This window comes from Myotis lucifugus, unplaced genomic scaffold (genome assembly GCF_000147115.1).
Source record: "Myotis lucifugus unplaced genomic scaffold, Myoluc2.0 scaffold_40, whole genome shotgun sequence".
Classification (NCBI taxonomy): Eukaryota; Metazoa; Chordata; class Mammalia; order Chiroptera; family Vespertilionidae; genus Myotis; species Myotis lucifugus.
The window spans coordinates 2076274-2102355 of NW_005871088.1; the positions used below are offsets into that span (position 1 = coordinate 2076274).

The 26082-nt window shown below is 39.6% G+C and overlaps 1 protein-coding gene and 1 pseudogene across 1 annotated transcript in view; both read left to right on the forward strand.

Moving 5' to 3' along the window:
- The window catches only part of GABRA3 (gamma-aminobutyric acid type A receptor alpha3 subunit), a 205189-nt gene that overhangs the window by 137419 nt on the left and 41688 nt on the right, over positions 1 to 26082 (forward strand). Inside the window, exons 7-8 of the mRNA XM_023753038.1 lie at positions 9900 to 10043; positions 18994 to 19146. Coding sequence (XP_023608806.1) covers positions 9900 to 10043; positions 18994 to 19146 — 297 coding nt within the window. The remainder of the gene's footprint in view (positions 1 to 9899; positions 10044 to 18993; positions 19147 to 26082) is intronic.
- On the forward strand, positions 781 to 968 carry LOC111825803 (annotated as a pseudogene).

Here is a 26082-nt window from a genome sequence, read left to right on the forward strand (position 1 = left end):
ATGCATCAGTTTAAAGCAGTGTTTAGAGAGAAATTTATTATTGTAAAGTATATTAAAAAGAAGTAAAATCTAAAATCAAAAACCTGACCTTAACAAAGTAGAAAAGGAAGAACAAGCCAAACCCAAAATAACACGGAAGAAGATAATAAATATTGGAGTGAAATTGAATGAAATAGAGCATAGAAAAAACATTAAAGAGTATAAAAGTTCTTTGAAAACATTTAAAAAACTGACAAACCTTTAGCTAGACAGACCAAGGAAAAAAAGAGAAAGAAGGATCAAATTACTGAAATCATGAAAAGGTGACATGACTATTGCCTTACATAAATAAACAGGATTATACTGAAATACTCTGAGCACTAACAAATTAAATAGTCCAGAAGAAATGGAAAAATTCATGGAAACACACAAGCTACTAAAATTTTAAAATACCTAAATTAGTAACTTAATAACTTCCCACAAAGAAAAGCCCAGGCCCATATGGCTTCACCATTGAATTCTATCAAACATTTGAAGAAGAATTAATGCTAAGTCTTCACAAAGTTTTGCAAACTATATAAGAGGAAATAACCTTTCTTAACTCATTCAACCAGGTCAGTATTACTCAGATACTAAAACCAAAGTCCACAAGAAAACCACAGACAAATATCCCTTATGAATAGAGACACAAGCTCTTCAACAAAATCCTAGCAAACTGAACCAAGCAACTTATACACTATCTTTAAGTGGAATTTATCCCAAGAATATAAACTGGCCTTAACATCCCAAATCAGTGAATATAGCTCTGCACAGTGGCAGTATTTTAGCCAATGAGCTTTATCCGAGGTGTAATTATTGCTAACTGAAAACTTTTCCCCAAAATCAGTGAAGGATATACACCATATTAACAGAATAAAGGACAAAACACACATGATCATCTTAATAGAAGCAAAAAATATATACTCCATACTTGAGATACAAAAATTTGTTCTGTGTTGCCAGTAACTAGTGCCTATAGCATTGTCATGTCACTTTGGATAATTTAAAGTCCTGAGGATTATAAATGTACTAGAGGCCCATTGCATGAAGAGATTCGTGAAATAGGCCTTTCTTCCCTTGGCTGCCAGCACTGATTTTCCTCCAGTACTGAGGACCCAGCCAAGCCTGGAGGCTTCTCCACTCCGACCGCAGAGAAGGCAAGCCTCTTTAGTCTTCAGTCGTCTTCAGTCTTCAGTAATCTTCAGTCTTTGCTCTGCGCCTGCATATGCAAATTAACCGCCATCTTTGTTAGGTTAATTTGCATGCTCATCCTGATTGGCTTGTGGGCATAGCAGAGTGACACCAATTTGCATGTTTCTCTTTTATTAGACTAGTTATAAACCTATACAGTGTCTGTTTCCATTTGGTTTCATATGTATGCCAACCTTAGGCATTAGTTGTTAGGTTCATAAAACCCTTGTATTTTTACTAAATATGCCTAAATTAAATGGATTATTTTTTCTATAAAACCTTCTTTTGTGTTCCCTGTCTTGGTTTTAGTTGTCATTTATCTCTTCAACCTCATCTCATATCTGTCTCTCTCCTTTACATTGACCTTCTGCCCATTCCTACAACTCAGCAGGAACTTTCTCACTTAGAAACCTTTGCACTTGCTGCTTTATTGTTTTTACCTGAAATGTTCTCCATCAAACTCTGAGTCTTTTTCCTTTTCCATGTTTCAGCTTAAAAGCTACTTCCTCAAAGAGGTCTTCTCTGATCACTGTGCTTAATGAAACCCCTCCCTACCCCATAAACTGTCCCATTTTTTTTCACAGAACGTATTACTGTATGACATTTTCTTTCTTTATTTATTTTCTGTCTTTCCCCAGTAGAATATAAGTTCAATGAAGGGATGTGACCTCAAATGTCTTATGACTTACGAACCTTAACTAGGTAAAATAAGGTCTTAATATTTGTTGAAAGAGTGATTGGCTGAATCAAATAAGCAAGCAAACAAGCAAACTCTGACAATATGAGTTCAAAGAAAATGCTTTTTTATTGGTGCTATTGTGGCAGGATTGTTTTTTACTTCCCATTTTCCTAGAGCCTGACACATACCAAGGCTCAAGTAATAGGAGACATTTGGCAAAACAACAAAAGCAATGACATGCTTGTGTCATCATAGTCCAGTGATGGCAAACCTATGACACGCATGTCAGAGGTGACACGCGAACTCATTTTTTGGTTGATTTTTCTTTGTTAAATGGTATTTAAATATATAAAATAAATATCAAAAATATAAATCTTTGTTTTACTATGGTTGTGAATGTAAAAAAATTTCTATATGTGACATGGCACCAGAGTTAAGTTAGGGTTTTTCAAAATGCTGACACGCCGAGCTCAAAAGGTTCGCCATCACTGTCATAGTCCATACAATATATATTGAGGGGACCATTCTGGGAATGCAGTAGTTTCTATAGTTTGGTAGATATCCTTTCTGCAGTATTCACCTCCCCCGACTCTACCTTTGCTCCTCCATGAAAATACAAAGATTAGAACTGAGAAGAAGAGGTAAGACTCTATGGGAGGAAAGCTGAGGCACTAAAGGAATCCAAAGGGGCATGGAGGAAGGAGAGAAGAAAGAGAAAGCCTGAAGGGAAAGAGTTCTGTTCCCTGGTGGTGAATGAATTCCATTATTATCCGCCTACTGGCAAAAGCTATAAATACAGGACCATCTAGATTATTTCCTTAAACGTCCTCTTTCCTTAACCATCAGTTATAATCTGTTTTACCTTTGAAATCTCCTTTTTGTCCCACTCAATTCAACCCACTGTCTACTACTATATATTATGCCCTAAGGGTTACTCATTCCAAACATTGTGATGACCTTCTGACTGTTGTCTTGGCTACAGTTTCACTTTTTCCAACTAGTAATCCATACTGCAGCTAGAGGGAGCCTTCCAAAGCATAAATCTGGATATATCATCTTTATACTTTGGTTAGGTCCACAATAACTTACAGCCTATGGACTAAAATCTTTCTTTCTTAGTGTGGGCAATTAGGATATGGCATAATATGACATTAGCTTTTCTCTAGCCTCTAAGTCCAGGGATGCCATGAATTCCCTAATACTCCATATTTTTATAGGCTTTTTGCTTTTTCTGTGTTGTTCTTTTGCTAGGAATATCCTTTCACGTATAAAAGGTGGCCTCATCTTCTAAGTATTTTTCATTGATTTTTAGAGAGAGTGGGAGAGAGGGAGGAAAAGAGAGAGGAGAGAGAGAGAGAGAGAGAGAGAGAGAGAGATCTCACATCAATTGATTGTCTCCTGCAAAGACCCCTGGCCATGGCCAGATCGAACCTGCAATAGGTACATGCCCTTGACCGGGAATAGCACCTGCACCCTACAGTGTGCAGGCTGACACTGTAACCATTGAGCAACACCAGCCAGAGCCAAGGCTACTTTGTGAATTGTTCTTTATTTTAAAAAAAAATTTGTATTGAATAAGGTGTTACATAATGTGTCCTTATCCCCCCATTGCCCTCCACCACCCACTCATGCCCTCACCCCCCTGTTGTCTGTGTCCATTGGTTACGCTTATATGCATGCATACAAGTCCTTTGGTTGATCTCTCCCCCTTACCCCCACCCTCCCCTACCTTCCCTCTGAGGTTTGGTGGTCTGATCGATGCTTCTCTGTCTCTGGATCTGTTTTTGTTCATCAGTTTATGTTGTTCATTATATTCCACAAATGAGTGAGATCATGTGATATTTATCTTTCTCTGACTGGCTTATTTAATATTGCACTTGGAGCAGAACCAATAGCGCCATCCTCTGGTTTCATTTAATACTTGTTTTTGTTCCACTAGTGTGCATAGTTTTCATGTACAGGCTTGTACTATGACCATTGTAAGCTCTCTGTCTCTCCCAATAGATTGTGGGCACCCTGATGGTAGTTACTATGCTTTATTAATCTTTGTTTACCAATACAGGGTCAGACTATGAACAGACAATCAAGTAGTTTTCAATTTTTTAAAATTTATTTCTCTCTCTATTCTCTTCCACTATTATTTTATGCCTTTCCTTCTTTGACCTCCACCATATGAGAAGAAAATATTTTTCCTCCATAATTCCTCTGTTACCATATATTTTTCCACAAAAATTAATCCATTGATTTTTGTATGAAACAAGTTGCCCCTCTGAGCCCATTGAAATTTCTTAGGTACTGGTAGCTGCACAATTTATTGTCAAATCTATACTAGGAAATGTTTGGAGTTTGGAGCTAATATTCAGGTACTTAATGCTCAAGGTACTCAGCTTAAGAGACCCAGCAAGAAATTCCTTTTCTTTCTTAGTGGTAGAAAATATATTTTATATTCTACCCTTTCCCTCAAAAAACCTATTTTAGTTTTTATATTTTCAAACTCTTGGGTATATGGGGAAGAACATTGCATTGTTCTTTAAACATAGGGAGTTACAACCACCTACACAGCAAAGATAAGAAGACATACATAGGCCGAAACCGGTTTGGCTCAGTGGATAGAGCGTCGGCCTGCGGACTGAAGGGTCCCAGGTTTGATTCCGGTCAAGGGCATGTACCTGGGTTGCGGGCACATTCCCAGTAGGGAGTGTGCAGGAGGCAGCTGATCGATGTTTCTCTCTCATCGATGTTTCTAACTCTCTATCTCTCTCCCTTCCTCTCTGTAAAAAAATCAATAAAATATATTAAAAAAAAAGACATACATAGATGATTCTCTTGAGTAGTGGAACCCAAAACATATACTAAAGATGGAAGGCACTGAGGAAAATTAGAAGACATGAAATCACATTTCACTAATAACCCTGGTATAGTCCTCACTTAATAGTCTTAGAATAGATTTGGGTAAGGTTATGGGAAGAGTCCTGAGAAGATTTCCATTTCTTCTTGATGACACTAATTTGAAGATCTACAATTCCAGGTGGGAGCCCTCAATACCCCATAGCAAGCAGCAGATGCTTTGTTTCCAAGGATGAATCACAGAAGACCATAGCCATCTATAGGAGAGTCTCTAGACCAGAGGTTGTACATTGGTGGTTTGCAGATGTGATTTACTTGATATATACAGTGTTTATAACTTTTGAAATTATTTGTCAAGATTTGAAATTTGGGGAATGTCACATAAAATTCCGGATTTTTTAAAATGTATTTATTGCTTATTTGTTTATTAAACCTGAAAGTCCAATAAGTTTTGTGTTTGAATGCATACACTAAGTGTTGCTACTGGGAAATGCAGTTAAGCATCAAGCAACAAACCTTCCTAGGCATTAAAATCCTATTTAATAAAGAGGGAATATGCTAATTGACCCTCACACTGTCACAAAGATGGGTAATTGACCCTCACACTGTCACAAATCCTATTTAATAAAGAAGGAATATGCTAATTGGCTTCCCCACCCTCAAAGATGGTGGCGCCCACAGCCACAAGATGGCCAGCAGGGGAGGGCAGTTGTGGGTGGATCAGGCCAGCAGGGGAGGGCACTTAGGGGCAACTAGACCAGCAGGGGAGGTCAGTTGGGGGCAACCAGGTCTGCAGGGGAGGGCAGTTTGGGGGGACCAGGCCTGCAGGGGAGGGCAGTTAGGCGTGACCAGGCGGGCAGGGGAGGGTAGTTAGGGGTGACCGGGCTGGCAAGGGAGGGCACTTAGGGGGACCAGGCCTGCAGGGGAGGGCAATTGAGGGCGACCAGGCTGGCAGGGGAGGGCAGTTGGAGGTGACCAGGCTGACAGGAGAGGGCAGTTGGGGGCCATCAGGTTGGTAGAGGAAGGCAATTGGTGGTGATCAGGCCAGCCGGGCAGGGCAGTTGGGGGTGACAAGGCCAGCAAGGGAGTGGTTAGGGGGCGATCAGGCAGGCAGTTAGAAGCAGTTAGGGGCAATCAGGCAGGCATGCAGGTGAGTGGTTAGGAGCCAGCAGTCCTGGATTGTGAGAGGGATCAGGCCTAAACCAGCAGTGGGACATTCCCCGAGGGGTCCCAGATTGGAGAGTGTGCAGGCTGGGTTGAGGGACACCCCCCTGTGCATGAATTTTGAGCACCGGGCCTGTAGTATTTTATAAATGCTAGATTTATAAAAATATCTATTAATCACAGCAGAAATTGTATGTTGAACTAGAAGTATTTCTGTCAGTGTTTTGAAGAAATTACTGAGACCAAATAGGGCATACTATGTGGAAAAATTAGATTTCTTGTGGTATTTTCTTTTGTAGTTTATGAGAGCACATATATAAAAATACCATAGAGTTATGTATAATTTTTCATGATTTCAATGAGAATTTTGATGTGAATGAAGAACTTTTTGGCATGTTGCCCATTACAAAAAATATCAGGAAATGGTTTACTTGAGTATACTGATGAAGTCCTAAGAAGTGTACTATAAGCAGATCACAATTGGTCTGTGTAAAGGTTACTGTTAGACTGTTATGAAATTTATATCCAAGTTGCAAGGTTTTGTATGGACACAGAGTTTATATTTGTTCATTGGTAAATTCACTAGGAATTATTTGTTTTGTAGTAAAACATTTAAATGGACATAACACCAGCCCAAAACTTGGATGAAATGGGTGAACAGTATGGAGGTCAACTTCCCTTTATGTGCCCAGGTGCTGGAGTTAGGACAAGATGCTCATCCGAAATATAAAATCCACTGTGCAAAGAGTTAATCCATGTCTAGAAAGAAAACATGTCTCTCCCTTCATTCCCAACTCATTTCCCTTACCCACACCCCTGTTAAAACTAATCTGTACTAAATTCTTTACTTGCCATTGGAATTCTAAATGCAAGACCTATCATTAACACCCTGGTGCAGAAAAAAGATGGCAGGTTTGTGTTTTTCAAATCAGAATACCGGGGGATTGTCAAGGGCGGGGGGGGGGGAGGAGACATATGTAATACTCTTTGTAATACTTTAAGCAATAAAAAATAGTAATTATTAATTATTACTATGTCATTTGAAAATTTTCATATCTTTAAGACTTAAAATAGCCCTAGTATGATTTTTTAAAATTAAATCTTTATTGTTCAGATTATTACAGTTGTTCCTCTTTTCCCCCCCATAGCTCCCCTCCACCCAGTTCCCACCCCACCCTCTGCCCTTACCCCCCCCCCACTGTCCTCATCCATAGGTGTACGATTTTTGTCCAGTCTCTTCCCACACCCCCCACACCCCTCCCCCCCCGAGAATAGTCAGTCCACTCCTTTTCTATGCCCCTGATTCTATTATATTCTTCAGTTTATTCTGTACATCAGATTATTTATTCACTTGATTTTTAGATTCACTTGTTGATAGATGTGTATTTGTTGTTCATAATTTGTATCCTTACCTTTTAATTCTTCTTCCTCTTCTTAAAGGATACCTTTCAACATTTCATATAATACTGTTTTGGTGGTGATGAACTCCTTTAGCTTTTTCTTATCTGTGAAGCTCTTTATCTGACCTTCAATTCTGAATGATAGCTTTGCTGGATAAAGTAATCTTGGTTGTAGGTTCTTGCTATTCATCACTTTGAATATTTCTTGCCACTCCCTTCTGGCCTGTATAGTTTCTGTTGAGAAATCAGCTAACAGTCATATGGGTACTCCCTTGTAGGTAACTGACTTTTTTTCTCTTGCTGCTTTTAAGATTCTCTCTTTGTCTTTTGCTCTTGGCATTTAATTATGATGTGTCTTGGTGTGGTCCTCTTTGGATTCCTTTTGTTTGGGGTTCTCTTCGCTTCCTGGACTTGTAAGTCTCTTTCTTTCACCAGGTAGGGGAAGTTTTCTGTCATTATTTCTTCAAATAGGTTTTCAATATCTTGCTGTCTCTCTTCTTTTGACACCCCCATAATTCGGATGTTGGTACGCTTGAAGTTGTCCCAGAGGCTCCTTACACTATCTTCATATTTTTTGATTCTATTTTCTTTTTGTTTTTCCGGTTGGGTGTCTTTTGCTTCTTCGTATTTCATATCTTTGACTTGATTCTTGCGATCCTCTAGTCTGCTGTTGGAACTCTGTATAATACTCTTTATTTCAGTCAGTGTATGCTTAAGTTCTAGTTGGTCCTTTTTCATATCCACGAGGGTCTTACTAGATTTCTTGAGGGTCTCACTAAATTTATCAGCAGTCTCAATAGACTTATTGAGGGTTTTACTAAATTTATCGGCGGTTTCTAGAAAATTCTTGAAAAATCTTGTAATTTTGGTTTTGAACTCTATATCCAGTAGTTTGCTTTCCTCCATTTTTGTCATTTGTGACCTGTTTCTTTGTCTCCACATTTTTTATGCTTCCCTGTATTGATAGAGTGGCTTTCTGTGCTAGGTGTCCTATAGGGCCCAGTGGCTCAGCCTCCCCAATTACCTGGGGTGGGCACTCTTGGTGCACCCCCTTGAGGGCTTTGTGCACAGTCTTGTTGTAGTTAAGCCTTGATTGTTGTAGGTATCACTGGGAGGAATTGACCTCCAGGCCAATTGGCTGTGAGAATCAGCTGTGTCTACAGTGGGAGAACTTCTGTGCTGGAGACATCCTTCTGGGGCCAGACTTGCTTCAGTGGGGCTTTGTTGCTCACTGAGTCTGCCCCCTGAGTGTGTCCCTTATGGATCTGAGGAGTTGTAATCTGGATGGTCCCACTCTGATCACTGGGTACACTGGCTCTTGGATCTCTAAGGAGATGCTAATTTAGCCTCTGCCTGAGGCTACCCAGCAGGAGCTATGGAGAGATCTTCAGATTCCTCTTCTTTATTTGGGGTTTGGAGGTGCCCAGATGAGGCCCAGCTGTGAAGCAATGCAAGCTGCCACGGGACCTTGGGCCTTCTTTTGGAAGTTCTGGGTCTCTCTGACCCAGCTGCAGTTTGTTAGGTAATTTTCAGATTGCAAAGGCCAGGCCTTTTATATGCAAAAGCCTCTGCACACAGCTTGGGTGGGGCGGGGTCTCAGGGAATCAACAGGGCAGAGCAAACAGCTATGGCAGATCCTCAGTCCTACCCTAAGAGGCCCCGCATCTCAGTGTCCTGGTAATCGCTGCAAGCACCTCTGAGAGAAAGCCGCCCTCGAGTTCCTACCGATGCCAGACAGTCCAGTTTCTCCCCGTATGAGTCTGGGTCCCCAGAGACTTGCCCAGAACTGGAATTCAGAGCAGTCGGGAGCTTGAGGCTCCCTCCTGATTGAAAAAACAACAACAAAAAACCGTGTCCTTAGTTGCCAGCCCTTTCCACGTGCGCCTCCGTACCTCTGCACTTTACTTCCGCACCTCCTCTGAGTCTCAGTGTGCTTTTCTCTTTCCTTCTAGTTGTAGAATTTCCACTCAGCCAGCCTTCCTGTAGTTCTTGATGATGTCTGTTTTGTCTTTTAGTTGTATTTTTGAAGTGGTTGTGGGAGGCAGCAATTTCCGGTGTTTACCTCTGCTGCCATCTTGGTTTCCTCTGTGTAGTTTTTTTTTTCAGTATGATTTTTTTTAACTTTATCTAATATGGTCACCCTATAATTAATTAAAGAAAATTTGTTACATTTTGGGGCAGTTAATTTTTCTCACAACTAGCCTAATTTACTAATTTAAGGTACCTCTCTATCTCCTATAAGCATCTCAATTTATGACAACTGCATTAGATAATATTTTATCTATTCCTACCTTTATCCCCACTCTTTACACTCCAAGAGAAGGAAAAAATTAACAATTTATTGGCAGTGCAAAAGACTGTGGGTCATTGAAGGAAAAGACCACTTTAGGTTCATTTCTGTGTTCTCAGCATAAACAATAGTGGTTATACAATGATTGTTTATTAGATTGATGGATACATGTACTTCAGTTGAAGAGAGAACACCTACCCAGAACTCTTTTGGGATGTAAGTTGTATTTTAAACTCATGCAAGTTTAGTATCAAAAATAACCATTTTTCTTTCCCTTCAACTTCTCCTTCTTGACCCTTTTATGCCTTAGATGCCTATACAAAAGCTGAAGTGGTTTATTCTTGGACTCTTGGGAAGAACAAATCTGTGGAAGTAGCACAGGACGGCTCTCGCCTGAATCAATATGACCTTCTGGGCCATGTTGTTGGGACAGATATAATCCGCTCTAGTACAGGTATTTACTTTATTTAACAAGACTTTTTATAATCTGTACCACATACTAGTAATTGTTACCCCCACCCCTACCCCACCCACAAACACCCCTATCTCTTGCAAGAACTAATCTTTGTATCTGTGAGCTTGTTTTTTTTGGATTGTGTTTTGTTTTAGATTCCACATATAAGTGAGATTACGCAATATTTGTCTTTCGTTGTATAATTTATTTTACTTAGTATAATGCCCTCAATGTCCATCCATGTTGTCAAAAATGCCAATATTTTCTTCTGTTTATGGCTGAATAACATTCCATTGTGTATATGTACCACATCTTCTTCACCATTCGTCTATCCATAGACACTTAGGTTGCTTCCATATCTTGGCTTTTGTAAATAATGCTTCAGTGAACTTAGGAGTGCATATATTTTTTCGAGTTAGTGTTTTTGTTTTCTTTGACTAAATATCCAGAAGTAGGATTGCTGCATCATGTGGTCATTCTATTTCTAATTTTGTGGGGAACTCCCATATTGTTTTACATAGTGGCTGCACCGATTTATTTTCCCACCAACAATGAAGAAGGGTTTCCTTTTCTCCACATTCTCACTAATACTTGTTATTTCTTGTTAGTTATAAATAGCAGTATTTTAATAATTAGACTGGACATATATTATTATTATCTGTTTTAATTACTTTAAAATTTAAAAAGAGAATTAAAAAGCTTTCCTTCAATGTCACAGTATTCTTGACAATGATGTGATAAGTGTTGCTATCACTGAGAAGTATAGCATTTCATTGTTAAATTCAGTAAAATAATATTTTCATTTTAATGACCTCATATGTGAATCATACTCAATTTAGCCAATTATCTACTATTACTTTATGTGATTTAATGCTATAATCAACCCTGTGTAGACCTTTTTTCCATATATCATTTTATTCCTGTGTTATTATCTGCCTAGGATAGAGACAGAATATCAAGACTGCTATTTCAGAAAGTAGACACATTTTTGAAAAGTTAATACATATGTACAAATTGCCATTCTAAAAGGTTAAGCAATTCACACTCCCATTATCAGTGTATGGGCATGCCAATTTTCCTTCAATCTTGGCAATGCATGTGTCACGGGTTGAATTATGTCCCCTCATATGTTGAAGTTCTGACCCCAGTATCTCAGAATGTGACCTTATTAAAAATAGAGTCATTGCAGATATAATTAGACTACATCTCAAATTAGTTTAAAAGCATGATACAAAGTACATAAGTAAAAAGGTAATTTAGTATATTAAAATACATTTGCACAATTCAATACTCTGCAGCTGTAATGATGAAGTCCTTGATGTTACTGTTCATTGCAAATATCTGCAGGATATACTGTTGAGTGAAAAAAATGCAGAGCACAGAACACTGAAGTTATATAGGGATATATGTTTGTATAGGGTTATTATTTCTAGAAATATCCACAAGAAACTGTTAATTGTAGTTAAAGGAGGGAGAAATGAGATGGGTGGTTTAGGGCAGCTATGAGAGGGAGACTTTGCTGTACACCCTTGGATACCCTTTGATTTAGGTACCACATACATATTATTACATCACATATGTATATTGTCTTTATGTCACTATAAATTATAGATATTCCTTTATGAATTCTGAATAGGCTACTCAATGTATATTTATGGGGTACAACATATTAATAGGCAGCTGAACCATAGATAATAGGGAAAGACCTATAATCTATGGAAGTTCTATTTTGTATGAGTTTCTTTCTCTCTGAATGCTGTCAGTCCTTGGTATGAGGTATGAAGTAATTCTAACCAGAGGGCTCCTGCTTTTTGCTGCAGATTCAAACATGTGTTAAATAAATGAATAAAAGTCCTCAAAATCTGTGGCTAATTGTTCATACCATTCCCTATTTCAACACTGATTCCATTTTCCCACATTTGGAAAAATTTTGCAATTAATTTTCTAACAGGAGGATTTGGGTATATGATCTTATTTTTCCATCTTTCTTAGAAATTTGACCATTCATTAGAATAAGTATATTATGGTCATTGTATACTAGTATATTGTGTCTTTACACATGTAGCAAAGGTTAAGTAAAGACAAAGCAGAAAATAAGAGATTGAAAGAGACACAAAGAGAACTCTGAAAGATGAGGATTAAAAGAATACAGGAGACTAGAAAAAATTCAAGGAACATAGATAGTTGGAAAAATACCAAACATGAATTTAAGAAAATATATCCACTTTGTATGAATTAATTTGCCAAGCTCTTAAAGAAACCCCTTGTATCATTCACAGCCTTAGGAACTGGATAAATTGTGAATGTGTTTCACATTGTATTCTCGGATATTTGTGCACTTAACACAGATGGAGCATAGTAGGATATAGTGCAAAGGCAGGGAAAGTTCCCTAAACTACTTAAAGAGTAATCTTTCACAATAAGGCACACACAGAGAGGCAGCAATATCAGCAGGAAGAGAAAGAAGTCATGCTGGTGTGGCTAAGTGGTTGAGCATAACCTATGAACCAGGAGGTCACTGTTCAATTCCCAGTCAGGGCATATGCCTGGGTTGTGGGCTCAATCCCTAGTAGGGGGTTGTGTAGGAGGCAACCTATCAATGTTACTCTCTCATCATTGATGTTTATCTCTCTCTCACTCTCTCTCTCCCTTTCTCTGAAATCAATAAAAGTATATTTTTAAAGAAGAAGAATATAATCATCCACTTTATGAAAATATGTGCAGTTATATAAAGCATTAATTTGCTAAGCTGTTCTGCATTTCTGATCCATAGATGATAATTCATGAATACACATCCATTATCCTATATAATCCTATATAATAAAACCCTAAATGCAAGTCGACCAAATGGTGGAACAACCGGTCATTATGATGCACATTGACCACTAGCGAATAGACGCTCGATGCAGAAGCTGCCCTCTGGTGGTCGATGCACTTCCACAGGGGGAGCTCCGCTCAGCCAGAAGCCAGGCTCATGGCTGGTGAGCGCAGTGGCAGTGGTGCGAGCCTCTCCTGCCTCCACTGCAGGCAGGGGGTAAGGAGCGAGGGGTCCCAGACTGTGAGAGCCCCAGACTGCGAGAGGGATGTCTGACTGCCGCCCGATTCCCAGGAGGATTGGGCATTGGGTCTAAGCCGGTGGGTGGACATCCCCCAAGGGGTCCTGGACTGCGAGAGGGCACAGGCTGGGCTAAGGGACCCCCCCCCATGTTTGAATTTTGTGTACCAGGCCTCTAGTATATTTTATTTTATTTTATTTTTTAAATATATTTTATTGATTTTTTTACAGAGAGGAAGGGAGAAGGAGAGGGATAGAGAGCCAGAAACATCGATGAGAGAGAAACATCGATTCAGCTGCCTCCTGCACACTCCCCACTTGGGATGTGCCCACAACCAAGGTACATGCCCTTGACCGGAATCGAACCTGGGACCCTTCAGTCCGCAGGCCGATGCTCTATCCACTAAGCCAAACCGGTCAGAGCTCTAGTATATTTTATATTATACTTTGTGTATTTCACACATAATACAGATGTTACTTAAGCTTAATAAGCTGAGGCACAAGGGTGTAAATAGAATAGAGAACTTGGAAAAATCTAATCTGATCAAACCTTCAGTTCCCACTTTGGCAGAGAAGAGGATGCAAGGATGTAAAGAGATACAAAGTATCATAGTTGCATTTAACATAACCTATTCAGTTAATTAATGCAATGAATGTACTTGTTAAGCTTTCTAAACATCTACTTGTCATTTTCCTTCACAGAAGGTATCTAGGTTATGAACCTGTAAATGTGCTAAAGTAGCTTTCCATTGACCTTTATCTATTCCACAGTGGACTCAGTCTGCAGTACTATCTGAAATGGGAAATCTTCCCAAATGAGTAAAAGGCGCTTCAGTTTTTACTGAGGAGAATTCTTTTTGCCTCTGCTCCCCTCCCCCAACTTTATTCAAATATAAGTGAAAAATAAAATTGTACACATTTAAGAGTTACAATGTGATGATAAATAATATACATTATGAAATGTTTAGAACAATCCAATAAACTATCTTTTGTGTGTATATATATTGAGAACACTCCAGACCTACTCATAGAAATCATGTATATAATAACAGTCGCTATGCTGTGCATTGACCACCAGGGGGCAGACGCTTAATGCAGGAGCTGCCCCTTGGTTGTCAGTGCGCTCCTGAAGAGGGAGCGGTGCTTAGCTGTACATTAGATCCCCAGCTATTCATCCCGATTTTATTCATCTTAAAATCGAAAGTTTAGTATTCCATCGTGTTGTGCTTTTTGATTGGCATCTCCCCATTTTCCTTACTCCTTAGCCCCTGAAAACCACCATTCTTGGGGGTCGCTGCAACCCAGGCCGCCATGATCCCTGAGAATCAAAACCCATTGGGCTAGGTCAGCAAAGCCGCCGGCTGACCAAGACAAGACAATTCCCTGAGGAAAGTGTCAGATGAGCCAGTAGAGCTTGCCGCGTACACGGCAACCCTTGACAGTCAAATCCCTGTACTGCTGCTCCAGGCCACATGTCCGGGCGTATTTGTTCCCCAGAGAAATTATCTTTACTTCAGGTTACTGTGTTTTCAGAAAGGAGTTGCTTCTACTCCGAGGCTGTTTGATTCCCAGGGGTTGTGGTGTATACTGACAGCAGAGACGCTGCTCTAGGCTGAGTGGCCAGCTTGTAATGTTTTCTGGTGTTCAATCTGTGGGTGGACTGGGTTGGCTGTCACTTTCAAGCCACGTGGTCAGCGGGTTTTGTTTCCAATGTCATCCCCCTCCCGCGGCTACGATACCTTTGAATTTCACTCCCAGGAATTGCCGCATATGCGGCATATCTAACGGCTTGTCTGGCATAATTGCCTTGTCTGTGGTCGGCGTGTGGTAGGGCAGGTGGCCAGCGGGTTTTGATTCTTAGAGGTCATTGTGTTGGCGGACTGGGTCGCTGCCTTAAGCTCTGTCACAGGAAGTGGACAGAACAGCTGCCGCTCTAAGGTCACGTGGCCAGCGGGGTTTTTATTTTCATTGAATTTATTGGGAAAACATTGGCTAATATAATTATATAGGTCTCAGGTATACAATTCTATAATAAATCATCTGTATATTGTATTGTGTGTTTACCACCCCAAGTCAAGTCTCCTTACATCACTTTTTATCCCCCCTCCGCTCTCTTCTACATTCCCACCCCCTTTCCCACTGCTAATCACCATACGGTTGCCTGCATATTGTTTTTCTTTTCCGTTTGCTTAATCCCTTCACCATTTTGACTCCCGGAAATGGTATGATTAACGGAGGTCCGGGATGGGGGTGGGGTGTGTGTGTGTGGGGGGCGGGGCGTGTGCACCACCACCCTAGGCTGAGCAGCTGGCAAGTTTTAACCACCAGAGGTCGCCTTTTGAGCGCATCAGGAAACCAAGGAATGTGGCCCTTTTGATTGGTCTACCACCATTGCTGAAGTCTGCGCTCAGTTTTACTGTTGGCCAGACCTCCGTTGTTGGGCGGGACCTCCGCCTATAATTTACTTATCTGGTTGCCAGAGCTGCAGGCTTCTCTCAGAGGTTGGATTTCTAAGCAGGCAAGGCAGACTGCTGGACTCTCATCAGAAGAGATTGCAATCTGGCACTGATGGCTGTAAGTTCCCCGAGCCTCCTTCTTTGTTCTTAGCTGACAGCAAGTGGTTTAACCCTGCCAATTTCCCCAGTGTGCCCCATGGAGCTAGACAGAAGTGGGCCTCCAGGGGAATGCCTTGGAATACTGGAAGCGTCCATCTGCATGAGCTCTCCTTTCCCACTGGATAACCTAGATCAGAGACCTGCTAGGCATGACACTGAGTGCAGGTCTGGGGGGTGGGGTGGGGGGGGCGGGAAGTAGGCCCGAAAGTGAAACCACTTGTCTTACCCTTTTATTTTATTTATTTATTTTTAATTTTGTTTTATTGCTTAAAGTATTACAAAGAGTATTATATATGTCTCTTTTTTTCCCCCTTGACATTCCCCCGGCCTCCCCTATCCCCCAGTGTCTTGTGTTCATTGGTTATGCTTATATATGCATGCATACAAGTCCTTCGGTAGATCTCTTCCCCCCCACCTCCCGCCCCCCAACCCTCCCCCAGGGTTCCTGTGGTAGTTTGACGGTCTGTTCGATGCTTTGTTTTGTGCTCTAAGAGGACACTTCAGCCTTACTTCCAGGTTCTGGTATTTTCAAAAAGGCATTCTTGTCTGTGGATAGTTGCGAATCCATATTTTTGTGATTGGGTACTAGAGCCTATATGTCCTATTCCACCATTTTGCTGATCTTAGTCACCCTCTTTGATTCTTTGGAAAGAGAGATAGAAAGACAGAAATTGAAGGAAAGAGGGATATAAAAGGAAAGAATTGAATAAAATATATTCAGTCATTTAAGGCAAATGGGTAATTTGATAAGATTTTGCAAAGTCCACTTGCTTTGCCTTTCATTTCCAGAGAATATATCTAATTTATGAATAATGTTTACTATATATTTTATTTATTAAATATTTAAGATTATAAAATATAGGTCAATAGATAGGAGTTTATGGGGTATGAGCCTAAGCTGGGGAAGGGGGGAAATTTCCCATGCTAATCAAAGTCCAATTGTCATTAAAAATAAATCTTCAATGCCTTCTCAGTGGAAAAAGAATGAAGGGAAGGACTTGGAGAAAAAAGAATAGAAATGGACATAGACAGGAAAGAAGTGAAGAGAGTGGGGAACAAAGACACAAATAAAAAGATTGAAAAATAAACAGAGGGAAAGAAAAGAGAGACACTCCAAAGTTATAATGAAGAACACATTCCATAATTTTGTGTGAGAATTATTTGCTAAACTAAAAATAAGCCTTATTTTTTCATGTTCATATAAAAAAGGTAGATTGTGAATACACATACAATATGTATTGTATTTTGAGCTTTGAGTAAACAGATGGTGCTTCCTTGGCTTAGGTAGAAGGGAGTGGGTAGTGTAGGAAAGTGGGAAATTGCCTCATTTGGGAGACCTGCTAAAGCCTAATGTGGGTGGAGAAAAAGAGGTGAAAAATAAAAATCTCTGACAAGAAAGATAGTGGAGCAGTCAGATTGGATGGATCTTTGGGGATCATTTAAGAGAAGTTGGCCTTTACTCTTTGATAGATGGTAGTCTTGAACAAAAGAGAGACCAAATCTGACTTATGTTTTAATATGATCATTTTGGCTGCTGTGCAAAGAATGCATTGAAGAGGGCAAGAACAGAAGCAAGACCAGTTTGAAAGCTTTTATACTACTCTAGTGGCTTAGACCAGAGTGGTAGTGGTGGAAGTGGTGAGAAGTTGTCAAATTATGTATATATAGTATTTGGAGAAAGAACTGTCAATGTTTTTGTTTTGATTGGGTATCTGTGTGTGTATGCATGTATGTACATGAAGATATATACAAGGGAGAGAGAGAGAGAGAGAGAGAGAGAGAGAGAGAGAGAGAGAGAGAAGAAGAAGAAGAAGAAGAAGAAGAAGAAGAAGAAGAAGAAGAAGAAGAAGAAGAAAAGAATTCAATGATGATTCTAACTTTTAGAAGAATTTTATTTTGGCCTGTGCTTCTGAGAGCTACCATTTACTGAGATGGGAAAAATCTGTTGGGAGAGCCAGTTGAAGGGGGTGAGAGATGGGGAGAGTAAAATCTATGACTTGGACATCTTAGGTCAAGGTACCTATTAGATCCCCAAGTGATGATGTATATGATGTATAATAGGTAATTGAATACATAGGTCCAGAGTAGTGTAGGGAACCCTAGTTCTGTGTATGAAAGTACCACAAACTGGGTGGCTTAAAACAATAGAAATGTATTATCCCTCAGTTTTGGAGGCTACAAGTCTGAAACAAGGTGTTGGCAGAGTTTGTTTCTTTTGGAGGTTCTGAAGCAGAATCTGTTCTGGGCTTTTTTGTCTCTTAATTTCTGAAGGTTGCAGTCTTTGGCATTCCCTAGCTTGTGGATTTATCACTCCAATCTCTGCCTCTGCCATCACATGTCATCATAACATCACCCTGTGTGTTTTTTTCTTTATAAGAGCAGTAGAGGCCCGATGCACAAAATTCATGCAAGGGGCTCAGCTCTCGCAGCCCCTCGCAGCCGTGGCCCTCACAGCCCCAGCTTTGTCCTGAAGGTCATCCGGATGGTCATTCTGCTATTCGGTCTAATTAGCATATTAGCCCTTTATTATATAGGATTATTCATAGTGTATTACAGCCCATCCTACTCTAGTATGACCTCATCATAACTAATTATATCTGCAACAACCCTATTTCTAAAGAAGGTCACATTATTAGGTACTCAGGGTTAGGACTTTACCATATCTTTCCAGGAGACACAATTCAACCCATAACAAGTAAGGAAGCCCAGTAAGAAGATATACATTGGGGATTATCAGAGTTTGATGTATTATTTAAAGACACAGACTGAGAAAGCAAAGGCAGTGAGTAAGACAGAAAAGAGTACAAGTCATGACATCCTCGAGTGCTTAGAAATGTAAAGGAATCAGCAAAGGAGACTGGAGAAGTAATGAAGTAGGAGGGAAACCAGAAGAGCATCATGGCCTAGAAATTCCTTGAAGAGAGTCATTCCAGGAGGATGGAGGGCTCAACTGTGTAAAATGCTTCAGACAAATCCAGTAAGAGCTATAATTAACTATTGGATTTAACAAAGGATTCCTTACAGGGTTGTTGGAAGGGTGCAATGTAAATACTCCCAAAACACTCAAAGTTTTTTGGCACATAGTAAGATCTTAATTATTTTTTTAAAAAAATATTTTTTATTTATTTCACTACTTCATGAGATCTGGTTTCATGGATTTGGGAGGTGCCAGGATGTTTTGAATATGAGGTTAAGGAGCTTTGTGAACTGAATTGGAAGCTACCTTAATCCAACAATGTTTCTTCAGTTACATACCACCTAAATTTTACTTTCTTTCCAGGAGAATATGTTGTCATGACAACCCACTTCCACCTCAAGAGAAAAATTGGCTACTTTGTGATCCAGACCTATTTGCCATGCATTATGACTGTCATTCTGTCACAAGTGTCTTTCTGGCTCAACAGAGAGTCTGTTCCTGCTCGCACAGTCTTTGGTGAGTGTCATTTTACAGAGAATGAAGCGGGGGAGACATTTTCAAAGTGTTATGATGGGCACTCAGAGTACGTGTGAGAAGGTAGAAGAACCATTACTGGAGACAATGGGAGCAACACCTTAGCCCAGCATTAGTAACTGAGTCATTAGATCCTGGTATTTCAGACAACTAAACTCTTAACAAAGAAGTGGGAATAAGAAGAGTGTTGAAGTAGTAAGGTTACTGCAGTGCTTACTGTCTCAGTCAGGCTTGTTCCAGGAGCTGGGGAGGGTTGGAGAGTTTAGTGAAAAAGAAGAAATTAATGAGCAGACTCCAGAAGGTGAAGGTTGGGAAACTAAACTGAAACAGAGAGGAGGATTGGAAGCATTTTTATAACCCATTTTTTGTATGCACATGTAACCTTGCTGCTTCTCCTCTAGCCTTTTTGAAAGTATGAATCATCTGGTATTTACTAAAGGCTATACAGTTTGTAGGTTTTTTAATAGTACCTACAATCGGAGAAATTTTCTTCAATATGAAGAAAATTTACTGATGTCTAGGGAAAGGCTTGTATATTATTACCACTTTTCCCTGGGAGAATTACAGCATATAAAATTTTTCTGTGTCTGCACTGTAAGATTTTTTAGGAGATAAATATTAATTAACTATTTTAGTCTACTAAACTGCCTCCATGGCATGGTGGCTGTGAGTCATATACTTGGGTGTACTGCATATCCACACAGATGGCCAATATTTCCTACCAATTTTCTGAAGTTATACAGTGTACTTAAGTAGTAAATGATGTTTCAGAAAAAAAGCAGTTTTTTAGGTCAGGTAGAGAAGGAGATAGCAATGGAGAAAGAAACAGTAACCTATAAAGTAGGAAAAATAAAGTAGAAGGGTGTAATATTATAGAAATCAAGAGAAGAAGAGTGTTTCAAGAAGCAGGGAATAATCATCTGGGATGTATTCTATTGTGTGTTTAGGTAACATGCAGATAGAAACTGTATGTTGAGTATGGTGATATGATTGGTTGTTAGTGATTTTGAAAAGAATAGTTCTAGTGAAATGGAGGGAGCAGAATCTATACAGGAGTAGATTAAAGATGCCCATTTTTGAAAATATAACAAATTAAATACCCTGAAAAATCTTTCTTTACAAATCCTAGAAAAGCTAGTGAAACATAGGAACCATCCTTTTTTAAAAAATATCTGAGCTCATAAGAAATTAAAGGAAATACTCATATAGTATAAGGAACTGAAAACTGGAGTGTTAATCACATGAACTGATACTATTATATCAATATATTTTTATTAATAAAAATATATCTATATTTTAAAATGCATTTTTATCAGAGAGGAAGGGAGAGGGAGAGAGAGATAGAAACATCAGTGATTAGAGAGAATCATTGATCGCTGCCTCCTGCATGCTCCCACTAGGGATCGAGCTCACAACCCGGCCATGTGCCCTGACTGGGAATTGAACCATGACCTCCTGGTTCATAGGTCTACATTCAACCACTGAGCCATGCTGGCCAGATAATAAAAATATATTTTAAAAGAAAAGAATATTATGCTGAGTGGAGGAAAGCAGACACAAATGAGTACATAGTGTATAATATTTATATGAAACGCTGGGGGAGGGGATCTAATCCATAGTGAAAGAAAGCAGAGCAGGGCATTAAAAAGGAATGAGGTGGTTACCTGGGGCCAAGAAGGGGATGAAATGGTCTCAAAGGAATGTTTGAGGTAATACAAGTATTCAATAGATGATACTTATGAGAGAGGGTATAGGGATAAACGGTGATGGAATAATACTTGACTTGAGGTGGTGAATGCACAATACAGGGTTCAGGTCATGTGTTGTGGAATTGAGCACCCGAAACCTGTATAATTTTGTTAACCAGTGTCACCCCAATAAATTCAATAAAAAGGGGAAAAAAAGAGTGGACATGGATATCACCTGATATTAGAAATATCACAGGAGCCCAGATTATCACATGACTATGATAGTGTATTGGACTAAGGAGTAATAGAGATCAAGGAAAATATGGACCCCTACCACTCGATATCTTGATTATGAATGATCAACCAGCTTTTGAGAACCAAAATGGTATATACAATAGGAGAGTCAGGTTTCAGTTAAGATCAAAAGAGGAATGCGCATTCGGAGAAGAGGGTTAGAAGATAGGTGAATTTGCTTGTCATAGAGCAGCAGAATTGGGGAGTTAGAAGATTTTGAAGAAAAGTGTAGAAAGGGAATGAGGCACTGGGTCATATTTAGTAATGCACTTTGTAAAATATATTAAACCTGGCTGACAATAAATTAACAAAAATCCTTGCCCCTGTGGTGGTATCTGAGCTCAACAGGTTTATGAATTATGATTAATTCTGATTATCTATTGGGGAGAGTGTGTGCTCATTTTGAATACTGTAGTCTGAAACATTTTAGTTTTTGTATCCCTAGGACCTAATTCTGCAAGACACAGAATAGACAGTTAATGCTAGGGAAAAGAAGAGAATAAGAACTATATTATTGACTAGAGAACTGGTGCACGAAATTTATGCACTCAGGGGGGAACTCTTGGGGGATGTCTATGACTGACGGTAGTCAGTCATCCCTCTCGCAGTCTGGGACCCCCTTGCTCCTTACCGCCTGCCTGCTCACTGCTCCTTACTGCTCAGCTCACTGCTCCTTAGCGCTGTGGTGGAGGCGGGAGAGGTTCCTGCCACCACTGCTGCACTCGCCAGCCATGAGCCTGGCTTCTGGCTGAGTGGCGCTCCCCCTGTGGGTGCACACTGACCACTAGGGTGCAGCTCCTACATTGAACGTCTGCCCCCTGGTGGTCAGTGCGTATCATAGTGACCAGTCATTCCACCACTTGGTTGATTTGCATATTAGCCTTTTATTATATAGGATAATAACAACCTATAGTTACTATTAAAAAGTACATTATTCACTATGACAGAAGCAAATGTGGTGCAGTCCATGGGCTGTAGGCTGAGAAGAGCAGTTCCACTCATTACACATGAAGTAGGTGCAGTGGTCACCAACCTTTCAGACCTCATGGACCACCAGTGGTCCACAGACCACCAGTTGGTGATGGTTGAACTAGGGGACTACTCCATTGTGTTCAAGTTTGAGAAAATAGAGATATTATCCATGGTCCTTACTCTCATGCAACTCATGATTTGCTGTAACAGACTTGTTATTGAAGAAGTATACTAGACTTTTAGAAGTGCTCAAAGGAAGTGAGGCAGGGCAGTCACAAAAACCTTTCTAGAAGAGTCTTGAAAGAGAAGCACTGGGTGACAGGCCTGTATCTCTTTTAAAATGCCATACCTCTTTGTCCATCCATTAAGTATACCAAATGCTTTACTGAGGATGCTAACAGCTTTGAGTGGCTAAGAGCACTTTACAAGATGACAGTTCTAATTAAGACCTAGAGGCCAGAGCTCTAAAAGTCTCTACTGAGATATGGCACAGAAACACTTATGTTTCAGAGTTTTTCTATCCATCCATTAGCATAGTACTGTGAATATGTCAAGAGTGGACAACTGCATAAAGTGATAATCATAAATGAGGTAACTTGTTTCTCCCATGAATTACTCATTGCTTGTTGTGGTGAGTTACTGAACCTTGGGTCCATTCTCAGAGCTTATAAGGCTATAAATTCAGATAGTTTGTTAATATGTACTAGCTATGTGGCTGATTCCTGAAAGGATGACTCTGCCTAATTTGTTCAAATGTGCTCCTTTAGGGTATCTCTGTTTAAACTGTACTATCTCTTGCAGTCTGGATTTTCATTTGTGTAGCAAATATTAGCAAGGTGATCAAGGAGGCAAGGTATTAGAGGAGGCCCCAGAGGCTGCAGTACACATGGCTAACTTTCTGGTGGAGTTAATAGGACTTATCTACTTTCTTTTTATATATAACATAGCTCACCCCATTTGGACTTCTTTCAATGCTCTATTTGATCTAGTTCATGAGGTTTACATTTCCATGCTCTTGAGCATACTAACACAAAGGTTTTGACTATTCTCCCTTCCCTAAGTTTGGATGACTTTGGATTACAGCAACTGCCTCATCACCATTCTGGGGGATGGAGAATATAGGGAATATTCATAGGAGAGAATAAAGGTACAGGGAAATTAAGATAATTACCTAAGATAAAAAGCAAGTAAGTGACAGAACTCAGTACTTCTGACTTCTACTATTGCTATCAATTATAAAATTATTATAATATTGTTTTAAATGTGTTTATAATCATATTTCTATAAATAGTCAGTAATTATGACAAGGCTATTGTTAATAAAAATAGTAAAATTAGGGGTGATGTTAATTATAGAAGCTACTATTTATTGAGAGATTACCATGTGCCAGATATTGTGCTATGAGCTCTGCAAACATCTCTGGATCCCCCAACAAATCTGAGTTTGGTATCATTGCACACAATTTACATATGATAAAACTGAGTCTGAGAGGGGTAAAACATCTTGTTCAAGGTCATATTAATAGTAAGTGGGATTGCCAGATTTTCAATATATTTCATTCTGACTTTAAAATTTATATTGTTAACCACAACATTATAGGGATCAAATGTATATCTAAAATTTAAACAGATTAGAAAAAATAAATAGGGAGTGACGTCAGAGGAATGGTGGCATGAGAGAACCCCTTAGCCTCTCTCCCTGAAATTTCAACAAGTTAACCAACTATAATTCAACAAAGAAATCCCTGTTTAACACAGACACATGCCTAAGAGACCCACACATTGAAACATGTGGGCAATCAGGAATAAATAGGGAGCCAAGAAGGCAGGAAAGCACAGATGGCCCATAGATGCAGCCTTGTAGGCTGGGAGCTCGTGGCTCAGCCTGGAAAGAAGAGAAAGCCAGTAGTAGCAAGTACTTCCTTCAGCCATGAGGAACAGAGATATGTGGCAGGAGGAGGGTGTATGAAGAGGGGAGGGAGGCAACCAAGCAGAGCAAGCAGCAAGGGAGCAAACAGTGTCTGAGTCAACAGAGCACAGGGTTCTACCATGCGGCTCTCATTGATGTACCACTGGTGGTGGTGTTTCAAAGAAACAGAACCACAGAGCCCTGCTGTGGCTTGGACTCCCAAAACTCACCTCCTGTTGCCCTAGGTGTCAGGTTCAGGGATGTAGCATCTGTAAACCAATAGCTGCTGCAGTAAGATTGCTATTTCCCTCTGTGACTGACCCCCAGGAGAGGGGCTTTGGGAAGACCCTGTGGAGGTCAGGGGTCGCCATTACAGTGAGGGCAAAACAAAACCCTACCCCCAAGCAGTGGGGATGTACTCTTACCAAAGCCATGGAGGTCAAGACTGGGAGATCAGAGAGGTAAAAAAAATCTGTGATTCAATGCCATCTACTGGAAAAATAATATATAGACAGAGATAAATGCATAGGCAAAAAAGAACAGCAAATACTATGAGTAGCCACAGTAATGAGGATGATGAGAAAGAATATGAAAAATTTCCAGAAAGCATGCTGGAACACATGGAAATATATAATAAAAATGTCAGAGATTTCAAGATTAAGTTCTGAAAATACTCAACAAGATGTGATAAAATGCAGACAGATGATTTAGTGCACTCAGAAAACAAACCAATGAACAAAATGAGTACTTTACCAAAGAGATTGAAACTTTATAAAGAACCAATCAGAAATCCTGGAAATGAAGCATTCAACTAAGGAGATTAAGAGTAAACTACTGAGCATAGAAAACAGAGCTTACCACATGGTGGAAAGAATTATGATATTGAAGGTAAGAATCCAGAAATGATGCAGAGGGAGGAGAAGAGAGACCTGAGCATAAAGAAAAATGAAAGACTTCTATGAGAACTATCTGAATCCATCAGAAAAAGCAATATTATAATTATATGCATTGCAGAGGAAGAAGAAATGGAGCAGGGGACAGAGAGTCTATTCAAACAAATAGTGGATGAGAACTTCCCAAATCTATGGAAAGAACTAGATCCTCGAATCCAAGAAGCAAACAGCACCTAGTTACCTTAATCCAAAGAGATCCTCTCCAAGGCAGTTGGTATTAAAACTGTAAAAAATTAGTGAGAAAGAAAAAATTCTCAAAGCATCCAGGGAAAAGAAGGAAGTGACCTACAAAGGAAAACCCATCAGAATTTCATCTGATTTCTCAGCAAAAACTCTACAAGCCAAAAGAGAATGGAACCAAATATTCAAGTTCTGAAAGAGAGAAATTACCAGCCATGAATAATATATCCAGCAAATTATCCTGTAAATATGAAGGAGAAATAAAGACATTCCCAGACATACAGAATCTGAAGGATTTTATCACCAGAAAACCTTCATTGCAGGAAATATTCAAGGAAGTTATTCTACCTGAAACAAAGAACATAAGGTTATAACACTATGAGTAAGATCACCAAAAAGCTTACAGCAAAAACAGGGATAATTAATGATGACAAAAACTTAAAAGGGGAGGGAATAAAGGTCTGAACTGGCAAAGGAGGATGAAGATCAGATGTATTCAAAAGAAAAAAAACTTTGGTATATATGCAACTTTATTTTTTATAAACCTAATGGTAGTCACACAAAAAAATCCCCAAACCAGGTCACATAGCTTAAAAAAATAGGAAACAGAGGAAAGGGTATGGAATACCATCAAACAAAAACAATAGACAGAAACAGAAAGGAAAAGAACCAATGGAGGCACAACACTACCAAAAAATAAAATATAAAATGGCTATAGGAAATCCTCATCAATAATTACCCTAAATGTAAGTGGTCTGAATTCACCAATAAAGAGGCACAGAGTAGTAGAGTGGATCAAAAATCAAAACACAGCCATATTCTGCCTACAAAGAGACACATCTAAGCTGCAAAGATGAAGGTAGAGTCAAAGTAAAAGGGTGTAAAATGATTCGCCAAGCAAATAACATCCATATAAAAACAAG